The sequence below is a fragment of the Kogia breviceps genome, chromosome 3 (assembly GCF_026419965.1).
Source record: "Kogia breviceps isolate mKogBre1 chromosome 3, mKogBre1 haplotype 1, whole genome shotgun sequence".
Lineage (NCBI taxonomy): Eukaryota > Metazoa > Chordata > Mammalia > Artiodactyla > Physeteridae > Kogia > Kogia breviceps.
This window is the reverse complement of record NC_081312.1, coordinates 68,061,548-68,084,111: the sequence shown is the minus strand read 5'-3', so window position 1 is coordinate 68,084,111 and position 22,564 is coordinate 68,061,548. Positions and strand designations below refer to the sequence as shown.

General features: G+C 38.9%; 2 protein-coding genes across 7 annotated transcripts in view; one reads left to right on the top strand and one right to left on the bottom strand.

Annotated features, from left to right (window-relative positions):
* Positions 1–58: 58 nt before the first annotated feature.
* On the top strand, positions 59–14,385 carry COCH (cochlin). Of its 3 annotated transcripts, XM_059057227.2 has the most exons (12): positions 157–382; positions 716–772; positions 869–919; positions 3,035–3,191; positions 4,042–4,175; positions 4,698–4,760; positions 5,441–5,485; positions 5,584–5,731; positions 8,735–8,838; positions 9,555–9,781; positions 9,962–10,478; positions 13,380–14,385. In XM_059057227.2, exons 2-12 carry the CDS (start codon positions 739–741, stop codon positions 13,553–13,555), a joined length of 1,656 nt encoding a protein of 551 aa, XP_058913210.1. In that variant the 5' UTR covers positions 157–382; positions 716–738; the 3' UTR covers positions 13,556–14,385. The 3 variants fall into 3 exon arrangements, with proteins under 3 accessions (XP_066884718.1, XP_058913210.1, XP_066884719.1); XM_067028617.1 differs by lacking the exon at positions 716–772 and having other exon boundaries at positions 59–382; XM_067028618.1 differs by lacking the exons at positions 157–382; positions 4,042–4,175 and having other exon boundaries at positions 726–772.
* Positions 14,386–15,945: 1,560 nt separating this feature from the next.
* The window catches only part of STRN3 (striatin 3), a 114,431-nt gene continuing 107,812 nt past the window's right edge, over positions 15,946–22,564 (bottom strand). For 3 of the 4 annotated variants that reach the window (XM_059057214.2, XM_059057210.2, XM_059057213.2), the window contains 2 exons: positions 18,616–18,702; positions 16,794–18,533 (listed from right to left, as the gene is read on the bottom strand). In XM_059057214.2, coding sequence (XP_058913197.1) covers positions 18,364–18,533; positions 18,616–18,702 — 257 coding nt within the window. In that variant the 3' untranslated portion in view covers positions 16,794–18,363. Of the gene's footprint in view, positions 18,534–18,615; positions 18,703–22,564 lie in introns of all 4 variants that reach the window. The other variant, XM_059057212.2, reaches the window with a different exon arrangement.

Genomic DNA, 22,564 nt, shown 5'->3' with positions numbered 1-22,564 from the left:
CGGTCGCCACACGTCGGACAACCTCCCCGCGCACTCCCGCCGCCGCCCTACACTCGTCCCGGCTCCCCTGACGGGTTTCGCACCTCCCCCGGGGACGGACGCGGCATCCAGGTGGCCGAGTCCAGCGCCGCGGGGGTGGCGCCTCGGCGCAGCCTCATCCTGGGACTGAGAGGGAGTGAGGGCGGAGCTGGACGGCCGCCGCCCGGTCCCGGGGGACCAGCTCCCAGCCCCCTCTCCGCGCGCCCCCTCTCCGCGTGCCCTCTCCGCGTGCCCCCTCCCCGCGCGCCCCCAGCACAGTGCTCATGCGCGCGGCCCAGCCTTTATAGCGGCCGTGGGAGCCACGCTTTCCGCACTCGGGCGCAGCCGGGCGGAACCGACTCAGGTGCAGAGCCCCCGGCGTCCGGCGCTGGCGTGCGGGTCCCTGACGCCTGCCTGCTCGTGTCTCCCCTTTGTCGCTCCCAGCTTGTCTGGCTGCCTTCAGGGTGCACCCTCCTCCTGGTCCGGGGTTGCACCTCGACTCTGGGTTTGGCTCGATTTGCAGCCGGAGCGTAGCCTCCAGACTGAGAGTGGCACGAGCTCCCGGGCAGCGGCCTCTTCGGTCTCCTCCTCTCCTCGGCCGCCCCTGGGTTTCCGAGGGGTGCGGGATCCCTGAGGGGGCGGGGGGTGGGCGCGGTGTGGTGGGGACGTAGGGGTCTCCGTTCTCCCTCCCTCCCAGGTCCGAGCAGCCCCTAGACTACCATGTCTACAGCCTGGATCCCGGTTCTCTGCCTTGGTGGGTACGCGCCCCTCACCGCCCTCTTCCCCTCGCACCAAGCAAGGTGGAGGTGCAGGCTGGAACCAGCCCTCGCGCTGTCCTCTCTCTTCGCAGGTGTCTGTCTGTTGCTGCTGCTGCCAGAGCCCGCGGGCAGCGAGGGAGCCGGTGAGTTGCGGGTTCCCGGGTCCGGGAGCAGGGCTCTGTCCGGGGGGTGCGAGGGGCTGCGGGCCAGCGCGTAGGAAGGCACTCAGGTGGAGCCCCTGGGCCTTGGCGGGGGGCTGGAGCGTTTAGAGTGCCAAGGTTGGAACTGCTGCCTGGCGCACCCCATTCATACCTACAGCCCATCTACTCCGGCTTTACCCGTTTCTCCCTGGGGAACGGGCTCCTGGGGTCCGATGGGGACATTCTTCACAAGGTGCGGAGAAGGAAGCCTCCCCCATCCACACCCACAAGCCCGGAGGTTCCTCTCCCCCCAGCAAGCCGAGCAGCGGCAGCAGAAGGTCAAGGCTGGGGGTGTTCGTTGAGCCCCACCAAGGAGCGCCGTAGTCCCGGGTGTTCCGCATAGTCTGGGGTCAGGGAGAGGCCTTCAGACTGTCAGAGACAGAGAGAGGTTTCGGGAGTGAAAGAGGCTTACGTCGTTGTCCCATCTTGTTTGACCCCCTCGCTGTGTTTCCAGGAATGACCCCTATAAAAAAAAAAAAAAAAGCAGCATTTACGGGCCCATTTCATATTCGAGAGAGTCTAAAAAGAATGTGTTCCACACGTAGGAGTCCGAGTAAGGGGGTGTGGTTCGGTGTGTTTTATACAACATAAAAATCAAACTCTTTTTCAAAATCTATCCTTTATTTTTCTTGAAAGGAGAAAGGAAGGTAAGTATTGCAGAGGGCTGTATTCAGTGCCCCCTCACACAAACACACACTAAAGTCAGTGTTGGCAGCTAAAGGCAGAGCCTCTGGTGCCTTGAAAGTGGGAGGAAAATTAAGGCTGTTTGCTAACAGGTATGAAGCTCATAGGTATGAGGCTACTGTTCTTGGTAAGGATTTTAACCTGCCCAGCAATCTAGAGTGTTTCAGAGCTAAGGAATCAGCATTGTACCTTCCATGGCATCCTGCCTTCCTTTCCATGGAGGTGTACAGTCCAGGGTACAGCTGGGCACAGAGGGCTCTTAGAAGAGGGTCCTTGCTAGAGCAGGCTTCTCAGTGGGGCAGTATGACCAGACAGCACTACTGTCTTGGAAAAAGAAAAAAAAGTTTTTTTAATGATTAACATCTGTTTGAAAAACGTTTGGAAAACATCTGCTTCAAAAAGGTTTGGATAACCACAATTTCCAGTGTTTGGAAAATAGTATTTAATAACATTATCCTCAATTTAATAGTCACAGTAAATTGATGAATTAATATGTTGTATTAAGTTATCTTGTTACATGTTGCCAAGGACTTGTCTCTAACATCTTTCGTAGTAAAACCTATGATTATTAGTCAGGTTGACCATGTAAAACTTGAGAGTATTAACAGTGCTTTCTAAAACTGCATTCACTGCCTGATATATCTCTCTGGACAGATCTGGAGCAGAAATAAGCAGGTTCAATTCAGATTAAAATGCTCCATTCTGAACGGACTAACTTCTCTGTTTCCTGTCCTGCAGGAGTTGCAGAATTTTCCTTGGGCTGTGTGACCTTGGGCAAAATAACCCCATGGCTTTAATTACTTCAGCTGAAAAATGAATGATTGAGCTAAATGACGTTCTGTAAAGTGAAGCATCTTTTTACTGGTTTGCTTAAATTAAAATATAATATTAATGCACTGCATTTGAAGAAAACTGATATAAATGGCCCTCAGAAGCAACGGATGACTTAGATTTGTTCATGTGTCTATAAAAATGTTCCTCAGAGGTTCAACCCAGATTTAATATCTTCACCTCAGGCAATTATGTACACAGTTGTAATCAGAGTTGAGGTTCTTATATATCTAGAATGAATTAATAAATGGTCAGTGACTGTTATTTTCTAATTCTGATATATTTCCAATTATGTGTCTCCAAACTTATAAGAACTAAAATTCTCCCATTAGACTTTACAGTGTCTGAGAACTAGATTAAATTGGGAAACTGATTTTTGGCTTGCTAAAATCTGGAATGGTGTGGAACAGTACCTACATCAATATTCTTAACAAGAAGTGTAGAAATTAGGGAAGTAAAATTTCAATCTCATATTCTAGTTCCCCCACCACCACTTCCCTAAAGGTCCTAAGAATGGTTTTTACTTCTCTCCTTTCTCTTCAGTTCCCATTGCTATCACATGCTTTACCAGAGGCCTGGACATCAGGAAAGAAAAAGCAGATGTGCTCTGTCCAGGGGGTTGCCCTCTGGAGGAATTCTCCGTGTTTGGGAACATAGTATATGCTTCTGTATCAAGCATATGTGGTGCCGCTATCCACAGGTAAGCTCCAACATGCCAAGGGGAGAGAAATGCAAGTGTGATTATTTCCCTTTCTCTTTAGCCATCTGGACACCCCCTCCCACCTTTTCTTTCTTTTGGTACCAATTTTGGCCATAGAAGATGGATACATTTTTAAGGTTTTCCTGGATATCCTTGAGTTACCAACTACATAAGGGAAGCTTTCTGACTAAAGGCAAATTGCATTATTTCTGGATAGCTAGAGTCCTGTGATTCTAAAAACACTCTTAATCATGTACTGTATTACTGAGTTTTTACTGTATGACAGTCATTATTTTAACTTCCACGACGACTCTACAGCTGTACAAGGTAGGTACAATTTTACCCCATTTTACAGATGAGGAAACCGAATTCAGAGAGTTGTCAAGTATCTTGCCCAAGGCCACCAATGTTAGCAAGTGCCAGAGCTGGGACTGAAAGCCCAGGTCTGCCTCCAGAGCCCATATTCATCACCACTCTTCTGTCCTGTGAGAGAATGGCCAGTATGACACTTTTAAAAAAAAAAAATGAAGTTCAAAGACACGTAGCTAAGGTATTTTAGAAAACTGTTTGGCACTCTTAACTCTGATCCTCTGAGCTGTAGGGAACAGGAAACTGCAAGTGTGTCTTTATTAACACTTAAGAAGTTTCACAGCACAAAACCATTTCCCTAGGCAGATTTTGTACCTGGGTAAGCAAGTTTTTTAAAAGGTTGACAGCATCCTTAGATGGCTTCCCTGCTGAACTATTTTCTTGATTAATCAGAATAATAGATGCAGTATGGCAATATAAGTCAGTCAAATGCCCCTGAAAAAGTGTGGATAGAGTCTCAGCTGTTATTCTTGTGTTGCAGTGGGGTAATCAGCAACTCAGGGGGACCCGTAAGAATCTATAGCCTACCAGGTCGAGAAAACTATTCCTCAGTAGTTGCCAATGGCATCCAGTCTCAGATGCTTTCCAGATGGTCTGCTTCTTTCACAGTGACAAGTAGGTACAATTAAAGTGTTCTTACTTTTGTGTAAATATTGTCTACCCAACCCCCCAAAAAGTTTTCTGCTTTTCTCAGCTCAACCTCTTTGACTCTGATGGAAAAACTTGTGATCAAGACTGGAAGGGTTAACTGTGGGTTAGAGTCAGGGAATCCGAAGGGTTAAGTTAAGGACACACTCAAGCCAAACTTGGGTAAATGGGGGGGAAATTATCTTGCTGTCAGAAGATGGCAGTAGAAAATTGAATTGACTGCAATCAGAATGCCCTGACATTTACCAAATAACCCTAACTCAAAAAAACGGGTGAATGAATGTGAATTCATTTTATGGTGATCTTTTAAAAATACGATACAATAGATGAGAATCCATTTTGGTTCTTTGAAACTAGCATGCAGCAATTACTCTTGCAATTACCATCACTCTATTACATTTATCATCTTATAGAACCCTAAATTAGATTCATTATGCTTTGATGGTAAGGAAGGAAGAGGAAAAAACAGTCTTCTCTTTATTTTAACAGAAGGCAAAAGTGGTACCCAGGAAGCCACAGGACAAGCAGTGTCCACAGCACGTCCAGCAATAGGTATGAAATATGGAACCTATCTCCTAGTTGCCTGGCACAGCATTAAGAAGTTATAAATAAGTGTTATTGATAAAAGCTTTCCTTTTTAAAAATATTGAAACACAAAGCAAATATCTTTACTGGTATATGGCATAGGGGAACTTTCAATTTTATATTTCAAATTCCTTATCCTTCTTTTATTTTCATTTATAAACTCTACTACTAGACATTCTCTTGAAGTCCTACCATTTCTCCCTGATTTGATAAACTATGCCTAGAAACTGGTCTAAGTAAAAGTACCATGAACTTCTAGTTCCATTTGTCATATGAATAAAAGAAATGTGTGCGTGTCTATTTGAGAAATAGCCAGGGATCTCCCTTTCTAAGACTGTGGCAATTTTAAAGTCAAAGAAATTAAGAACATTAGAAGCTAACTCTGAGTTTCCAATCCTACCTCCACTGTGGATTTGGGATATCAAAGTCCTGCCTTGGAGGCATATTAAATATGTAGGTCTGCTACAGTCCTGACTTGTTTCTTTGTTGGAGTATTGCTTCCCTAGTCCAGAAAATCATGAGGAAATTCAGATTTTTAAAAAGTATTTTCAAGAATGACGCTCCTTATCATGAGCTTTTCCCTTGTGGGTCTCTTTCTATCGAACTCTCTTCCTTTTGCTAATGCCAGGTGCTTTTTTTTGTTTCAGGTAAACGACTAAAGAAAACACCGGAGAAGAAAACTGGCAATAAGGGTAAGAGTCCGGATATCCATTTGGGAATATAACATTTTCTCTCTCTCCTTCCCTTCTCTTGAAACTGCTAATGGAAAGACTTGTTTGGGTGTTCACAGACTGTAAAGCAGACATTGCATTTCTGATCGATGGAAGTTTTAATATCGGGAAACGCCGATTTAATCTACAGAAGAATTTTGTTGGGAAAGTGGCTCTAATGTTAGGAATTGGAACAGAAGGACCGCACGTGGGCCTTGTTCAAGCCAGGTACCAACCTTGTTAAAATGGGAGGAGACTTGAATGATGACAAATGATCAATCCTTTTAGTAGGTACATTCATTTCAGTTCAATATAAACAAATTGAGGTGTGGACAGTCTGGATTCCCAAATTATAAAGTCAGAATTTAAGACTGCCTGAGCAGACTGGGTAGGTATAAGCGCTTCCTTTTTGGAATAAAAGGATTTAGAGAATTATATGCTATCTATTTGAGGACCAGAAGGTAGGCTAAAAGTCTTGTTGCTCATACAGATTACTTCTGCACATCTGCTCTGCTCAATGCCTAATTTCTCTCTGATGAAGGAGGAAGCAGTGATGATTATTTCTCCTCCTTATTCGGTCGTTATTCTTTTTAGCTCTTTCCATATTCCTTTGATTGGAAAACTGAAGCTTAACCTTTTATTTATTGTATAGTAGTATTTATTGATGTCTTTTAGGATTATAATATGCTCATTAGAGAAAGCTTGAAAAACATATAAAACACAAAGAAAATAATTTCCCAAATATACCCCTCTGAGATAATCAATGTAAAATGTTGTATTTCCTTTCAGTATTTTAAGAAAATATTTGATGGTACATATGTGTGTATTTCTTTTTCAAAAGCTCAGATTATAAAAATGTCTTATAGCCTGCTTTTTTTTAATCCCTCAGTATTTTGAGCATCACAATACTGAGCATTGTGAGCTCAGTATCACAAATAGTCTTCAAAAAATTGTTTCATAACGTTCCTTAGCATGATTTATTTAACCATTCTATTGTTTTTTCACAATTACACTGTGCTGAACATCCTTATGTCATCCTTGTGCCATCTCTGATAAATTCATTCAGCTAGATTCCCAGAAGTGAGATTGGGTCAAAGGATTCTGACTTTTTTTTTTTTTTTTTGCTGTACGAGGGCGTCTCACTGCTGTGGCCTCTCCCGTTGCGGAGCACAGGCTCCGGACGTGCAGGCCCAGGGGCCATGGCTCACGGGCCTAGCCTCTCCGTGGCATGTGGGATCTTCCCAGACTTGGACACGAACCCTGCATCAGCAGGCAGACTCTCAACCACTGCGCCACCAGGGAAGCCTGGGTTCTGACATTTTTTTTTTTTTTTTTTTTTTTTTTTTTTTTTTGCGGTATGCGGGCCTCTCACTGTTGTGGCCTCTCCCATCGCGGAGCACAGGCTCCGGACGCGCAGGCTCAGCGGCCATGGCTCACGGGCCCAGCTGCTCCGCGGCACGTGGGATCTTCCCGGACCAGGGCACGAACCCGTGTCCCCTGCATCGGCAGGCGGATTCTCAACCACTGCGCCACCAGGGAAGCCCTGGGTTCTGACATTTTTAAGGCTTCTGAAATAAACAGTTAAAATTGCTTTCTAGAAAGTTGATTCAGTTTAAACTACTATCAGCTGTGTGTAAGGGTGTCACAAGTAGGATTACAAATATTTATATTTCATTTGTTCTTATCTTGTTTTTTACAATTGGCTCTTAGAATTTTTTTTGGTGTAAGAATCTTTAACTTTGTTGATTTATACATAATTCAACCATCGTCCCATATCTTAAAAAAATGAGCTTCTTATTCCATTCATTTGTGATACCAATTTATAACTTTAGACAAATGTTTCTTTGATCCATATGCTAATTCTAACATCTTTTCTACAATGCTTTGATTATTGTAGTTTTATTGTATATTTTAATGTCTCATAGGGCAAATTCCCCTCAATATTTTTCTTCTACTAATATTTTTTCTTTGCTGTTTTTACCTAACTCTTTTTCAAGAGGAAAGCTACACTACTTTGTAGATGCATACAAAGACTAGCTTCTTTATAAACTTCCTGATTTATGATTTTTCTATTTTAGGAAGAACATTAGAATAGATAAACTATATCAAAAGTTTATATTTAAGTAGAATAAGAGAATGTCTCATTAAGGATGCAAAAGTAAGACTAAATCTCATAAATAATAATTTGGATAGTTGAAAAGTGACCATAAAAATGAAAGGTTATCGACTCATGAAAACTGATTTTGTGACCCAACCATTACACCAAGTATACAGAAATCATGCCACCAGGTATGCAGAAATACAATGAGTGCTATTTCCTTCAGAAATCTTGACTTAATGGCAATTGATAATGCTAAGATCTTAAAATTTTGCACTGATGAAATTTTGACTTATCTAAAAGTTTTAAACATAACAAATTGTGCTTTAACTAATTGTTTTCATTCAGCATGGTCTCTAATGAACACAGAGTAAGTTATACAAGCTGAAATTTTTACTATTAAATATGAAAAATCCCAAATCTATTAAAATACACATAGTTGTAAGATTAGCAAATGTCAATAGCATTTATCATAAGAAAAATTCAATATTATAATACTTTATAATTTGTTTTCTTGTAAGTTTTCTCATTTTAAAAATGTTGGCCTTAGTGTCACCGAAATTGCCTCTCCTGACCAGAGACCTGGGGGGTTAACAGACCCAGACTATTCAGGGCTTCCAAGGTCCCCTACTGGAGCAGACGTAGACTCACACCCAGCTATGTTCCAACTGTCTGGTGCCCAACTCTGCAGATTTCCATTAAGTCCAGTGCCCTGAGCCACCTGGTTTCAGGTGCTTCATATAGTTTAGGAGCCAGACAAACCTGAATTTAAAATGTGGTTATGTTTTGTTGGGTAAATTACCTAAGTGTTCTGGGCCTCCATTTATGTAATAGGGATAATAATTCCTACCTTGTACAGTTATGATGAAATGAGATTATACATGTAGTATGTATTTAGCATATTACCCAGAATACAATAAACCCTCAAGGTAGCAGTTGTTTTTGTTACATTTTTTGAAAGAACCCTAAAAATTCAAGTAAGGATGCAATATACCCTAGTTGGCTGTATGCTGTGGAATTAAGAAACTTTGGCATTGTCCAATTTAGAGACTCTTTTTAAGGTATATAATGTTGCTTGTTTGTTTTACATTTCCAGTTCCTCCTGGATGACGTATTTTCTCTTTTTTGCCTAGTGAAAATCCCAAAATAGAATTTTACTTGAAAAACTTTACATCAGCCAAAGATGTTTTGTTTGCCATAAAGGAAGTAGGTTTCAGAGGGGGTAATTCCAATACAGGTAAGTAGACTTTGGCATCTGGGATGTAACACAGAGAGGGTTATGAATGATCAGACATGTAAGATAGTGTTATGTTATTTTTTATAAGCAGAAGTGAAACTCTTCTTCCTGGCACTGATCTTGGTTAAATCTGCACTTGATATCTGAGATATTTAATTTATAATGGAAAATGTACCAAAGGGTTTATTGGTATTGCTCATTTTAAAAAAATATAAGACGTTGTGACTTATAATCCTCAAGTAGGGCAGATGTCACTTTAGAGAAGTACCTGTTTAGAATATTTAAAAGAAGCAAAGATCAACAGACTCATCTAATGAATGTAGATGTGACAGAAAGAACTAGAATAGAATGCTGGACCTTCTGAGGGGAGACTTCTTGTTCTGAGTCCATAGAGGTACTCATCAGTCACTAAGGGGCTAGATAGAGAGCACAAGTACAGAAGTGGGAGTCAGGTTTATATTTCTGACTGGTGATTGATGTAAGGAAAGGAAATGTAACGCTCTGGGAGGTAGGTGATGGGGGAAGAAATGTGGGTTGTGAAGACAAAAAATAGGCATGATGGATAATTAAACTTTCCCATCTCATGCATGTGTTAAAGAACTGAGTTCTATAGAAGTTAAATTCTTAAACTTTGGAGGCATCAAGTTCGTACAGGGAAATAGAAGTGTCATTTTGAGCAGTGGTGCCGTTCCAGTTTGCTTCTTTTTCAAACCTAGGAAAAGCCTTGAAGCACACCGCCCAGAAATTCTTCACAGCAGACACTGGAGCAAGAAAAGGGATTCCCAAAGTGGTGGTGGTATTTATTGATGGGTGGCCTTCTGATGACATCGAGGAAGCAGGCATTGTGGCCAGAGAGTTTGGTGTCAATGTATTTATAGTTTCTGTGGCTAAGCCTATCCCTGAGGAACTGGGAATGGTTCAGGATGTTGCATTTGTTGACAAGGTAAGGAGTTGAGAGTGTCTTCTGTTACAGTAGTGATTCAGTTTTGGACCTCTAGGAGGGAGTAGTGCTGACTGGCCTATATCTGGATTAACTTTGAAGATTCAAAATTGAATGTTTTCATAATTTTAAAGAAACAACTTTTGATTCCTTTGGTTATCTTTTATGTGTCTCTCCCATTAGGCTGTCTGTCGGAAAAATGGCTTCTTCTCTTACCACATGCCCAATTGGTTTGGCACCACAAAATACGTAAAACCTCTGGTACAGAAGCTCTGCACTCATGAGCAAATGATCTGCAGCAAGACCTGTTATAACTCAGTGAACATTGCCTTTCTAATTGATGGCTCCAGTAGTGTTGGAGAAAGTAATTTCCGCCTCATGCTTGAATTTGTTTCCAACATAGCTAAGACTTTTGAAATCTCAGACATTGGTGCCAAGATAGCTGCTGTACAGTTCACCTATGATCAGCGCACAGAATTCAGTTTCACTGACTATAGCACCAAAGAGAATGTCCTAGCTGTTATCAGAAACATCCGCTATATGAGTGGTGGGACAGCTACTGGTGATGCCATTTCCTTTACTGTTAGAAATGTGTTTGGTCCTGTGAGGGACAGCCCCAACAAGAACTTCCTGGTAATTGTCACAGATGGGCAGTCCTATGATGATGTTCGGGGGCCTGCTGCTGCTGCACATGATGCAGGTAAGGTCCTTGTCCTTTGTCTGGGAAGGGAACTGGGGAGAGGTTCAGTGAATTTTAGGAGTAAATATAAACTTAAGTGTTTGACTGAACAAACACCTACAGGATGGCAGTCATTGTTCTAAGAGTTTTACCCAATATTAACTGATTTAATTGTCAAAGCGGCCCTACTAAATCTCATTCTACAGATAAGGAAACAAACTTCCCCAAATCACACACCTAGTAAGTGGTGAGGCCAGTATTAAAATCCAGGCAGGGGCTTCCCTGGTAGGCCAGTGGTTAAGGCTCTGTGCTTCAACTGCAGGGGGCATGGGTTCGATCCCTGGTCGGGGAGCTAAGATCCCCCATGCTGTGTGATGTGGCCAAAAAAGTAAAAAAAATAAAGATTTTGTAATCCTCTAAAAAAAACCAAAACAAAACCCAGGCAAGTGTGGCTAAATCCTTACCTAACCACTGCATTTTGGGGAGAACTGCCATGAGAGCTATGTCATGTCAAGGAAATATGTTACAGGTGTTCATGTTTGGCTCCAACTTGGAAAATATAACCCCACAATTAGTTTATCATAACTTACTATGAATCTATTTGGTAATTTATCCTTTTTTTTTTTAGTAGTTTGCAGTCTGCCATGAGTTTTCTAAAGTCACCAATTAAGACTTTAACCCTTTTCCACTCTGATTTCCTTTTCAGTGTCTTTTCTCCCCCTTGGGATAATGAAACAGTTATAAAAGGGTATAAAAAGGTTCTTTCTCTTACCCCAACCTTAATATTACCTTTGGCAAAGGCCACTAGTTCCTCACCTGAAGACATTAGCATGTGTGTTGCTGAGATCAACAGGCCAAGAAAAAGCTGAGGTTCCCTTTCCTGGGCTAAAAACAGAGTGATTGGGAGTCCAATAATATTTAAAAAACAAAAATGCTAACTTGGGAGGGGGGGAATGAAGAGCCTTACATTTTTCTATACTCCTCTGTACTTCCTTTTCCCTATTTAATTCCTAATGACTTTTCCTTTTATACATTTATTAGCACCTCTGCTACTGCACCTGTGTACTTTTATAGGTATTGACGGAATACTGTTTAATAGAGAATGGATACCTGCAATTTAAGCTATATATACCATGGCTTATTTTTATAAGTCTTAATGTATTCTTCAACTAACTTATGTTGAAGACCTTTTTGCTATCATACTCCTTTTAAAAGTGTAGCTTACTGAATTTATGGTTAACAGGATTGGATTCAGGCTACATAAAATGAACTAAATAAATTCAAATATATTCTCCCTATGTGATTAATTGAACTTCAGGAGGTTGGGCCACACTATTTTCATGAAAGTTATCCTTTAGTGATGATAGCAAAGTGAAAGTTAACAAAAGCCAGAAGATGGTTAGGTGTTCAGGGCTAGGGCACAGCTGTTTCGGTTTTTTAACTGTAATTATATACTGGGCCCGAGCTAGACAATCTGAGCTTGAATGTAGAATTAAAAGTGAAGAAAACTGAAGGGGAGAAATTTTGACTTCTTTCGCCAGGGAGAGGGCAGGATTAGCTGGTGATGATGTCAGTAATTGTTTCAAGTAGCTTTTACATCATCAAAACCTCCTTTATTTATGTCTTAAGTATTCACAACTCTGATCACTGTATACCACTAGAAGGGTGATGAAGCTTTGGATAGAAGGGAGTAACTATTTCAGAAACTCAAAATTTTATTGGGGATTTCCTCCAGTAGATAGATGGTAGTCTACACTTCATAGACATTTTTTGGCGGTTTTTGTTACTTTATTTTGGCTGTGCTGTGCAGCATGCAGGATCTTAGTTCCCCAACCAGAAATCAAACCCGTGACCCCTGCAGTGGAAGCATGGAGTCTTAACCAATGGACTGCCAGGAAAGTCCCTGGCTGTTTTCATCATCAGAAAACTTTTGCTTTGGGATTAAAGGCTGTCAATTTTTTAAAAAATAACTTTATTTTTGGCCACATTGGGTCTTCACTGCTGTGTGCAGGCTTTGTCTAGTTGCTGCAAGTGGGGGCTACTCTATGCTGCAGTGTGGGCTTCTCATTGCAGTGGCTTCTCTTGTTGCGGAGCATGGGCTCTAGGCACGTGGGCCTCAACAGTTGTGGCTCGCAGGCTCTAGAGCACAGGCTCAGTAGTTGTGGCACACAGGCTTAGTTGCTCCGTGGCACGTGGGATCTTCCCGACCAGGGCTTGAACCCATGTCCCCTGCATTGGCAGGCAGATTCTTTACTGCGCCACCAGAGAAGTCCCTGCCAATTTCTTACTATTGGCCAGTTTGCTAATGCAACACATATTGAAATGGGAGAAACGGTTATTCACAGAGGACTCGTCACCATTCCCCAGACAAGGCAAGAGCCTTAGAAAACTTTCATCATTTATATATCCCATCTTCTGTCATTCTTTCTTGCTCTATTATACTGGCCATGACTCCAGTGTAACAATTAATTGTGATGATAGCAAGCGGTCCTTTATCATGCCAAACTCAGAGGAGTTTTCACCATTTCACTAAGTATGTTTGCTGTAGGGGTTGTTATTTGTCTTTAGATATTATCAGGTTAAGAAAGCTTCCTTCTCTTTCTAGCTTACTGTGTAATATCACAAATGGATGTTGAACTTTATCAAATTATTTTTTTCTTTAAGCGATCATATGCCTTATCTGTTAAGGTGGTAAACTGCACTGATGGCAAAACCTGTGGTTTTGACCAAATTGTTTAGCCATTCTCATCACGATTACTGCTAAAACCTGCCCAACAATTTGGTACAGGGAATTTAGTTCTTCAGGCATTACAAGGCAGTTTTGTCTGCAACTGTGTACTAATGTGTGAAAAATATATACATGTAATTTTATACATAAGCTGGAACTTGGTTTTAATTGACTTAAAAATACTTCCATTGTAGGTATCACCATCTTCTCGGTTGGTGTGGCTTGGGCACCTCTGGATGACCTGAAAGATATGGCCTCTAAACCAAAGGAGTCGCATGCTTTCTTCACAAGAGAGTTCACAGGATTAGAACCAATTGTTTCTGATGTCATCAGAGGCATCTGTAGAGATTTCTTAGAATCCCAGCAATAATGGTGACATTTTGACAACTGAAAGAAAAAGTGCAAGGGGATGTATAAGTTGTTTCTAGTAATACTGAAATACTATATAGCATACTAAGATCAGACACAAAACTATTATACTAAAGATGGCAAAAATGTAAGCAAATATGCATTCATTTAAAGCTACCTTCTAATTACAGTTCAGACTCAATTGTTCAAAACACTGCTGAGGCTTCATAATCACGAACCTTAGAAACTCAGGAAAGAGGAGATATCATAGATTAAAATTTTAAGAGTTCTACTTTAACATGCATATTAAATGTATAGATATGCAAATTCTATAGCTCAATAAAAGCAGCTATTTAGACCCAAAGCAACATTCCTTCTCTAATTCTGTATTACACATATAAGGAAAATGAAAGAGAAACACATATAAGGAAAATGAGAAACAAACAGAAAACAGCTCAACTTAGTTCAAATATATGTTGACCTATGTTGTCTTAAAACCAGTCAACAATCTGGTTTTAAGATGTTACTTAATATACTAAAAGTTATAATTACAGATGAAATGGAAGCGATTAGGTATCAAGCCTCTTTTGTAGTGTACTTTCATAATGTAACAAATATCACACTGAACAAGACAGAAGAATTGCCTGGTATTTTTCTATTAATAGCCTTAATTTTATATGTGTATTGATGTATTTGGCTTATACTCTAAAAGTCAACCATGTATTGAAAAAAATATTAAGTTGGTAAATTTTTACTTACCACTTAAACACTTAAAGCACACCTTTCAAAGAGAACTGCAGGAAAGAATATTCTACTTTGACTATTTAAGCAATAAAACTGCTAGTGACTATTATTCTAAGGTGCCTTACTTATTATTCCAAGTGTCTCCCCCTAGGGCATGGTAAAAATTCTATTGATACATTAACCACTTCGTGTAGAAAGACCCGAGTTTTTTTCTTAAAATCATGCAATAAGACTATATTTTCTGTTCCAATTATTTATTGAATGCCTACTGTTTTAGGCATTATGCACAGCCAGTACCAGGTTGAACAGTTGATTACTTGGTTCAACAAAGTTGTTTTGTAATTAATAGTATTTTTACTTAAACATCCTTGTGAAGTTGGTTCCTAAGTGATCAAAACTCCCTTTATGTACCTCACCAAGAACTCTCCTCTCCGACAGAAGTGCTGTCATGTCTTACCTGACTGTCTTCTCTAAGGACAGGATCTGTCCTCTCTCTCATTCATCTGCTCACTCTATTTCCCATCACACATACACTGATCCTATCTGAAATGGTTTACAACCATTTGACCTGAAAAAGGTGTTAACTGGTTGGAAAATTTATACTCCAACAAATCTTTTGAGTTTAACAATTTTATAGCTTGTGTAAGAGCTTATATATGAGAGCAGAACTGAAATTGCCTTTGACACTACATAAAAATTTGACCAAAGAGAATATGGGAAGTCATGACTCCCCTGACTGCCACTGCCCCCACCCTTTATAAAGCTACAAATATGACCGATTCATGTAATGAGAATTTTCATTTAACAACACAAATGGGTTTAACATGTTTTTTTCCCAATAGACAACTTTCAGCTGAGAATACCACTCCTTAAAAAATTGAATGAAAACCCAGCCTCTAGTCATTAGCTCTTTTAAAAATTTTATAGGGCTTCCCTGGTGGTGCAGTGGTTGAGAGTCCGCCTGCCGATGCAGGGGATACGGGTTCGTGCCCCGGTCCGGGAGGATCCCACGTGCCGTGAAGCGGCTGGGCCCGTGAGCCATGGCTGCTGAGCCTGCGCGTCCGGAGCCTGTGCTCCGCGATGGGAGAGGCCACGACAGTGAGAGGCCCGCGTACCACAAACAAAAAAAAAAAAAAATTTTTTATAAAGAACAAAGTTTTGAGGTAACCAGGGAAGTTAATATTTTGACTTAAAGAGCAGCAAGAGAGTAGAAGTGAACACTTTATATTTGTTACTATTATTTTTTAGAACACAATTAAGATAAAGGTTAACAACTAAAAATAGAGTAAAAGCATTTTTTAAAAGATATAATTCAACTTTGCAAGCATGCCTAAATTTGTTATGCTAGCCTATTTATAAACCTTAATGCATTAAATGAGATGTTGGTCTTCAGTGGATAACTTACTTTGAAATATGGAAAAAGTACATGAATAAATATGAAAAGAGCAGAATATGATTAAATATTGGCAAAGTCGACATATTCAAAAGCTTGTATATAAAAATACTCAAACTTTATGTATAAAGCACCATTTAATAGTGAAATGAATCTACATAATTTCCCATTAAGTCACAAATGGAAGCACACAAATAAGATATTCTTTTTGCATCCTTTTAGTCTCTTCCAAATGTTTAATATTGTAGAGAAAATACAACCAAAGTAGATAAAAATAAACATATATACTATTTTTATTCATTTCAGTTTTAATACATTTCAAAAAAGATGAAAGTTTATGCATTGCAATGATGATAATCACATTTCAGTTCAACAGTAATGCATTGGCTTGGAACAGCTGCCAGAAACAATACCAGCTTTGGAAAGCTTGTTCCTAAATCTTTTTAAAAAAGGAGAAGGAAGAGAAAATGCCTCTTTAATTTGTTCATTAAGTTGAATGTTCAATTCAGAAAACCAAAAACCAATATTTTAAGAAAATTTCTGAAAACTTTTAGTGTTTCACCAGCAATGACTAAAATTGACATTTCGATTTTTATGGTAGGTGACAAAATTTCTCAATGTACATACAATGTAATTTTCTTTGAAGTAGGCATTCAAATAGAATTTTGCCACATTAAGTTTTCTAATGTTACCTTCTAATTGCATTTGCAATTCCCTTCAAAGAAAAAGGATTATTACCTTGTTGAAGGAAAGGTTTGAAGATTTTAATACTTAACATTTATGAGGATAACTTTTAATTAATGAACAATGCAGTTTATTCTCTGCTGAACTTTTCTGTGGGAAACAGGTTTCGCTAGATAGGAAAGACAACACTATTAATTGAAATTCAGATTTAATAAAGTAACAGGGTATCTTAAGGAAATGATTTAAAACTGCATTTTTTTTTTTTTTTTTGGTTATTTTGAATTATCTAACTTACTTCAATAGAAGATTTTTAAATCCCCAAATGGGGTGAAATACTTAGAAAGGCATTCTTAACAGTATTAACTGTTCTAATCTTATTAGAATATCAATAAACAGTACAAAGTTTAAAAGAACAGCATAAAAATGAAGGACTCACTGAGAAATCATCTCCATTTCCTACTTTAATGGAGAGTAAAGTATTGCACTTTATTATTCAACACAAAATAATGTAGCCAACAGTAACATACAGGTACACAATTTAATATTTATTATATGCATTTTATATACATTATTTTTCAACAGCTGTACGTTCGCTATGTGGTACAATCTTAAAAATTTGCTGATTCATAGTTTGTAAAACAAAAACCTTACAAAACTCATCAAAACTCGCAAACTGATCAGAAAAGTTTTTTGGAAGACTAGAAAAAATATTTTATTGTCTTAATCATGCATTACACAAACAAAATCTTTAGTTACACCATAAAATTAAGCACATCTGAAAAAATAAAACAGGGATAACTAGTCCAAACACAGCAGATTTCTGTATCCTGATTCAACTATTTTTGTATCCTATTTGTAATGCAAATAAAATTTTACTCCAAATATTTTAAAACAAGATAGTTTTCTCTGGAATCATGGTAAACCAAGATATGTATCTGGGGGGAGTCACCTTGGTTTGTAACTTAAACTATAAAATACTCCATTTTTAGTCTATTTTAGACTATTCAAAGAGTTCCAAAATAGATATACAGGTTCCTTTAGCACATTAATAAAAGGATATAAAGACCAACAAAAAGTGAAATAAATAATAGGCTATTAGCAAGATGGATAATCCTTGATAAATAAACTTGTAAATACAGTAAGATGTACAAAATATCACATAGTGATAGGATGCCAAGATTAGTTTTTTTTTTCTTTTTTAAGAGTTCATTTGGAGTACTAAACCCCACCGTTTCATTTTAATACACTTAATAGTCCTTGGTTTAAGAAGACAGTTATGTGATGTTGAAGGTGATTTAGCATCTTTATGGAAAGACTTAGCTGAGCTGTATTACGCAAAAGAAGGAAAGAGTGTGCTTACACGGCGGCGGCGGGTCAGTGAGATCTGTGTTTCAGGGTTGTATAATGCAGAAAAACTTCAATACAATCTTGAGCACTGTTGTGACAGGCTAAATATATAAAAAGACTTATAAAAACTAGAATTTTATCCAAACATTTTGTGCAACTAATGCTAAAATATTTTAAGTTAAATTTTCTTTTTTATTTTTTTTAAAGCAAAATAAGTTTAAAAGGGAATCTGTGGAATTCAACTGATAAACAGAAGATCACTAAGAGATGAAAAAAAGCTACTCTTGGAGCTCACTTCCCCCCAACAAGAGCACCACATTCCTAATCCTAAGGCAGCACACAGAGTCCAAAATAAAAGTCTTTTTGTAAGATCAGACTCCACACTGGCTTAAAGATACCTAAAAGACAGACATACGCTCAGTTCATATCCAGTACAGGCCACAAATAATGGAGTCCTTTTTTTGTCCCACGAAATACAGTAATTACAATTAAATTAATGAGCCTGATGTTAAGATGTGATTTCCACCAATTTATGCCTGCCCCAAATGGCCTTTATCAGGCAGATCACATGTAGTGTCATTATCAGTAACATTTTTGATGGCAGTGATGCAGACCCTCTGTGTCCAAGCTAATCTGTTGTTATGATGAGAGTTTTTGATGATTCACACAAATACTTTGGCAAGGGCATCAGCCCCCGCACTAGCAATATATGCTTTTGATGGATGGAAAGCAACATCATAAATTGATTCATCTAATTTTTTCCTATGTGCTGTTATTTCTTGCACACATGTCTTGCTGTCCAAATTCCACAATCTAATAGAACAGTCATGGCCTGTAAAAGAATAAATGAAAAATGTTACTGAGTAACAGTTCTATTATAAAATGTGTGGGCAGCACAAGAAGTTCAGACTTACTTCCAGACATCAAGTAGATTCCATTAGGATCTACTGCTAGACTTGTAACAGCATCCAAATGAGCTACCATAGAATGGATCATTTTACCTAAATAAAACATAACAGAGAAGATTAAGTTTTTAAATAGTTACTAACTTGAGCAATCAGAAACCAAAATACAATATCAACATAAAATAATATCACCACAGCAGTATTTTTTGTGATAAAATACACATAACACAGAATTTACCATTTTAAACATTTAAGAGGGTACAATTCAGTGGCTTTTAGAACATTCATAATGATGTGCAACCATCACCATTATCTAGTTCAGGACATTCTCATCTCTGCAAAAGGAAACCCTGTACCCACTAAGCAGTCACTCCCCATTCCTCCCCTCAAGTCCCTGGTAACCACTAATCTGCTTTCTCTATGGACTGGCCTATTCTGAATGCTTCATACAAATGAAATCATACAGTAACACGTGGCTTTTTGTGTCTGCCTTCTGTCACTTAGTATAATGTTTTCAAGGTTCATCCACTATAATAATATTCTAAAGACAATTTTAATTCTAATGCAGAAGTTTCCCAGTAACTCCTAAAGACATCTGTGTGACATGAATCTGACAGTATATGATAGTGGAAAACATAGACTATAGTGTTGCATCAAAAGCTTAAGACCATGTAAAGGGGAATTAAAATGAAAATAGAATCCTTCTCATTCAGAGATGTAAAAGATTATTTTATATACAGGGTTAATGATAAATAAATCACCAGAGAATATATTCCTCTCTAAAGATTCTAATAGCATCATTTATCTTCTGAAATGTCAATCATTTAATACATTAGAAACAAGAAAGGGGAGAAGGGTGGGAGTACATCACAGAAATTACTCTGATTTCCCCAGATAGTAACAAAAGCACTACTCTGGAAAACATAATTTAGTGAATATCTTCATTAAGATTTGGCAAGCAAATGGATTCAATAGTGAGTTGAAATTTAAAAACAAGTTGTGAATACAAAGTTGCGTTGCACAAATACAAGGGCATCAGCCTCTGCATTGGCAATACATGTTCTGATGGTTGGAAAGCAAAATCATAAATTGATTCATCCAAGAAAGTAATAAAACAGAAAGTACTGCTAACTTAAAAAATTTCCTCCCCTTTCATTCAGCAATCTTTATTACTCAAATGCCTGGGCTGCTCCTAATGAGAGATGGAGGTCTTTCTCCAGAATTCTATTTACAGTCATTTGCCATGCTCCTTGTCCCCTGATGACATTCCACACTGAGATTTGAAATAGACCTACTTTTGTTATTTGCCATGGGGCTATAGCCCTTGACCTGAATACAAAACCACAACATAATCAAATGTGCAAAAAGTTACTCTGAAAAATGTAAGTCTGCCATTTGCTGGCAATATTAAACAATTATCAATTAAGGACAAAATTAGTCTCCTGTCATTTCAATCACACTTGTCTGTTTTTCATCAATACTAAGATTAACAGAGTAATTTTTTAACAATTTTTCTCTACTATCCTGAGAAACAGAAAAATCATTCAACATACTATTAGTCCAACATAATTCATCTATCAGTTCTAGAATCCATTCCTCTCAATATTCCTATTAAAAAAAAATCCAGAGTATGAAATGGCTGGCCTCTAGCACAATAACCTCAAAACATTAGGTGGTTAACTACTAAGCATCATTAGCTTCCCTTAAAATGTCAGCTCTGTGATGGTGACTCTTAATTCATAGATCTAGTTCTGATTTCTCTCCTGAGAATGATCCTACATCTCCTATATTTAACATGTCTTAAACCAAAGAATTCTTTCAACCAAATAGCAGATCTACCCATTTCTTTAAGAGTGCTATAATTTTCCAAGTTTAACTTCAGCTTTCCTGCCTGTGCACTAAACTAACCCCACTATGATATGTAAAGTCAGTTTAGAATCAACCTTTCTTTACATAGTCACGAAGTCACTTCAGAATGTAACTGACCTTCAGATTGGACCATTTACAGAGACGTGCAATGCTGAGCCAAGCTGGATGCTGGGTTTCTACTAGTGACCACAGAAGTCACAAAGCTTCTGACCCTTCCCAACAACTAGGACCCCTCCTTCAGCAGCATATACATGGAGATTCTCACATTTAACCAAATTTACCTTTGCCCCATGGCTCTGCTACCACCCTTCTTCCCCCACCAAGATTAATTCTTTCTTCTTATAACTGAGGAAACAGAGGACACATGCAGTCACCAGTTCTCTCTTCCCCAGCACCTTAAGCTCTTTGATTTAAGATAATCTTATTATTTGGGATAATCTATATGAAATGGAGAAGAAACAGACTAATAAAAAAAGTGGACTCTGGAAGCAAACTGCATGGGTTTGAATCCCAAACCTGTAATTTTCTGTTTTGTAACAATGAACAAATAACTTCTTTTGAGTCCTTTATTTCAACTATAAAATGAAGATAATAGTGCTATATCTACCTTACAGAGCTATTAGAAGAGCAAACATGTTAGTATATGTAAATCAAATAGAACAGTGTTTCAGTTACAGAAAGCAATATACCACTTGTCTATAAGATTCAAGAGGACAAGATACTTTATTTTTGTTCACCAAGCATGGAGAAGTGTGCTGAGGATATGGTAGATACTCATAAGCTTTGCTGAATGAATGAGTCCATAACCAATTCAGACCCTCTTCCTCCAAGTCCTCCACATCCCTCACTTGTACTACACCTTCTCCCAGATTCACCCACTAGCTAAGTCTCTTGAACACAGCACATACGCAATTCATATTTGTCCCTCTACCAAAATTTTAAAAATCATGAGCCCTGAAGATCTCTCTGGAACAAACAGTACAAACTGAAAGTTTTAAATTCTCTAAAGTCAAGTGTCTACCATATAGTGTGACTTGAATACTCTTTCTAAACCAATATTGCAAACCCCTGCTCAAATAAATATTCAAGTGGTTTTCATAGTGCATAGTGTAAACAAAGATCCATTATTCTTAGCCTGGCTCTGAAAAGTTCACCTCAACAGTTTCTGCTTTTCTTTTCCAAACTTACCTCTCTGGCTTTGCCTATAAGAAACTTCTGTTCCAGCCCAAGTTCCCACTGCTGTGCCTCTACTCAAAATATGCCCTTATCTGGAATTTCCTATTTTCTTCACTTAAAAACAAATAAACAAACACCTTACCATTCTTTCAAGGAAACACTCAAACCTTCACTCTATGAAGACTCCTTTATCCTACTGCATTATGCATGTGTGTGCATGTATGAGCGTGTGCACACCCCCACACACTATTTTCCCCAGACAATAAGCCCTCAGAAAGCGGAAACGACATCTTATACATGATAGTAGCCAGTGCAGTGCAAAATACTAAATATACTTTTATTGTTAAAATCTAAATACTTACTGAGTCCATTCATACTATCAATTTCTATGTTTCAGATAAAAAAAAATTCAAGGGCTTCCCTGGTGGCACAGTGGTTAAGAATCCGCCTGCCAATGCAGGGGACATGGGTTCGAGCCCTGGTCTGGGAAGATCCCACATGCTGCGGAGCAACTAAGCCCGTGTGCCACAACTACGGAGCCTGTGCTCTAGAGTCCATGAGCCACAACTGCTGAGCCTGCGTGCCACAACTACTGAAGCCCGTGCACCCTAGAGCCCGTGCTCTGCAACAGAAGCCACCACGATGAGAAGCCCATGCACTGCAACGAAGAGTAGCCCCCGCTTGCCGCAACTAGAGAAAGCCCGCGCAGCAACAAAGACCCAAGGAAGCCATAAATAAATAAATAAATAATTTTTTTTTTTAATTCAAGAAATTTACTATTAATTTGATAGAATAATACCCTATTATTAACAACGTAGCTAACCATCAACACCAGTTATCGGGATATTCTAGTTTATCATATTTAAATAAATTACCACTTTTCAAAGAAGACTTTTTTAAAAAAACAATACAT

What these genes read in the sequence shown, in the direction of transcription:
- COCH (XM_059057227.2), top strand. Translation starts at nt 739, where the DNA reads ATGTCTACAGCCTGGATCCCGGTTCTCTGCCTTG. An exon ending in GATCCCGGTTCTCTGCCTTG is followed by an intron (nt 773 to 868) that starts GTGGGTACGCGC and finishes CTCTCTTCGCAG; the next exon opens with GTGTCTGTCTGTTGCTGCTG. An exon ending in GTGGGCCTTGTTCAAGCCAG is followed by an intron (nt 5,732 to 8,734) that starts GTACCAACCTTG and finishes TTTTTTGCCTAG; the next exon opens with TGAAAATCCCAAAATAGAAT.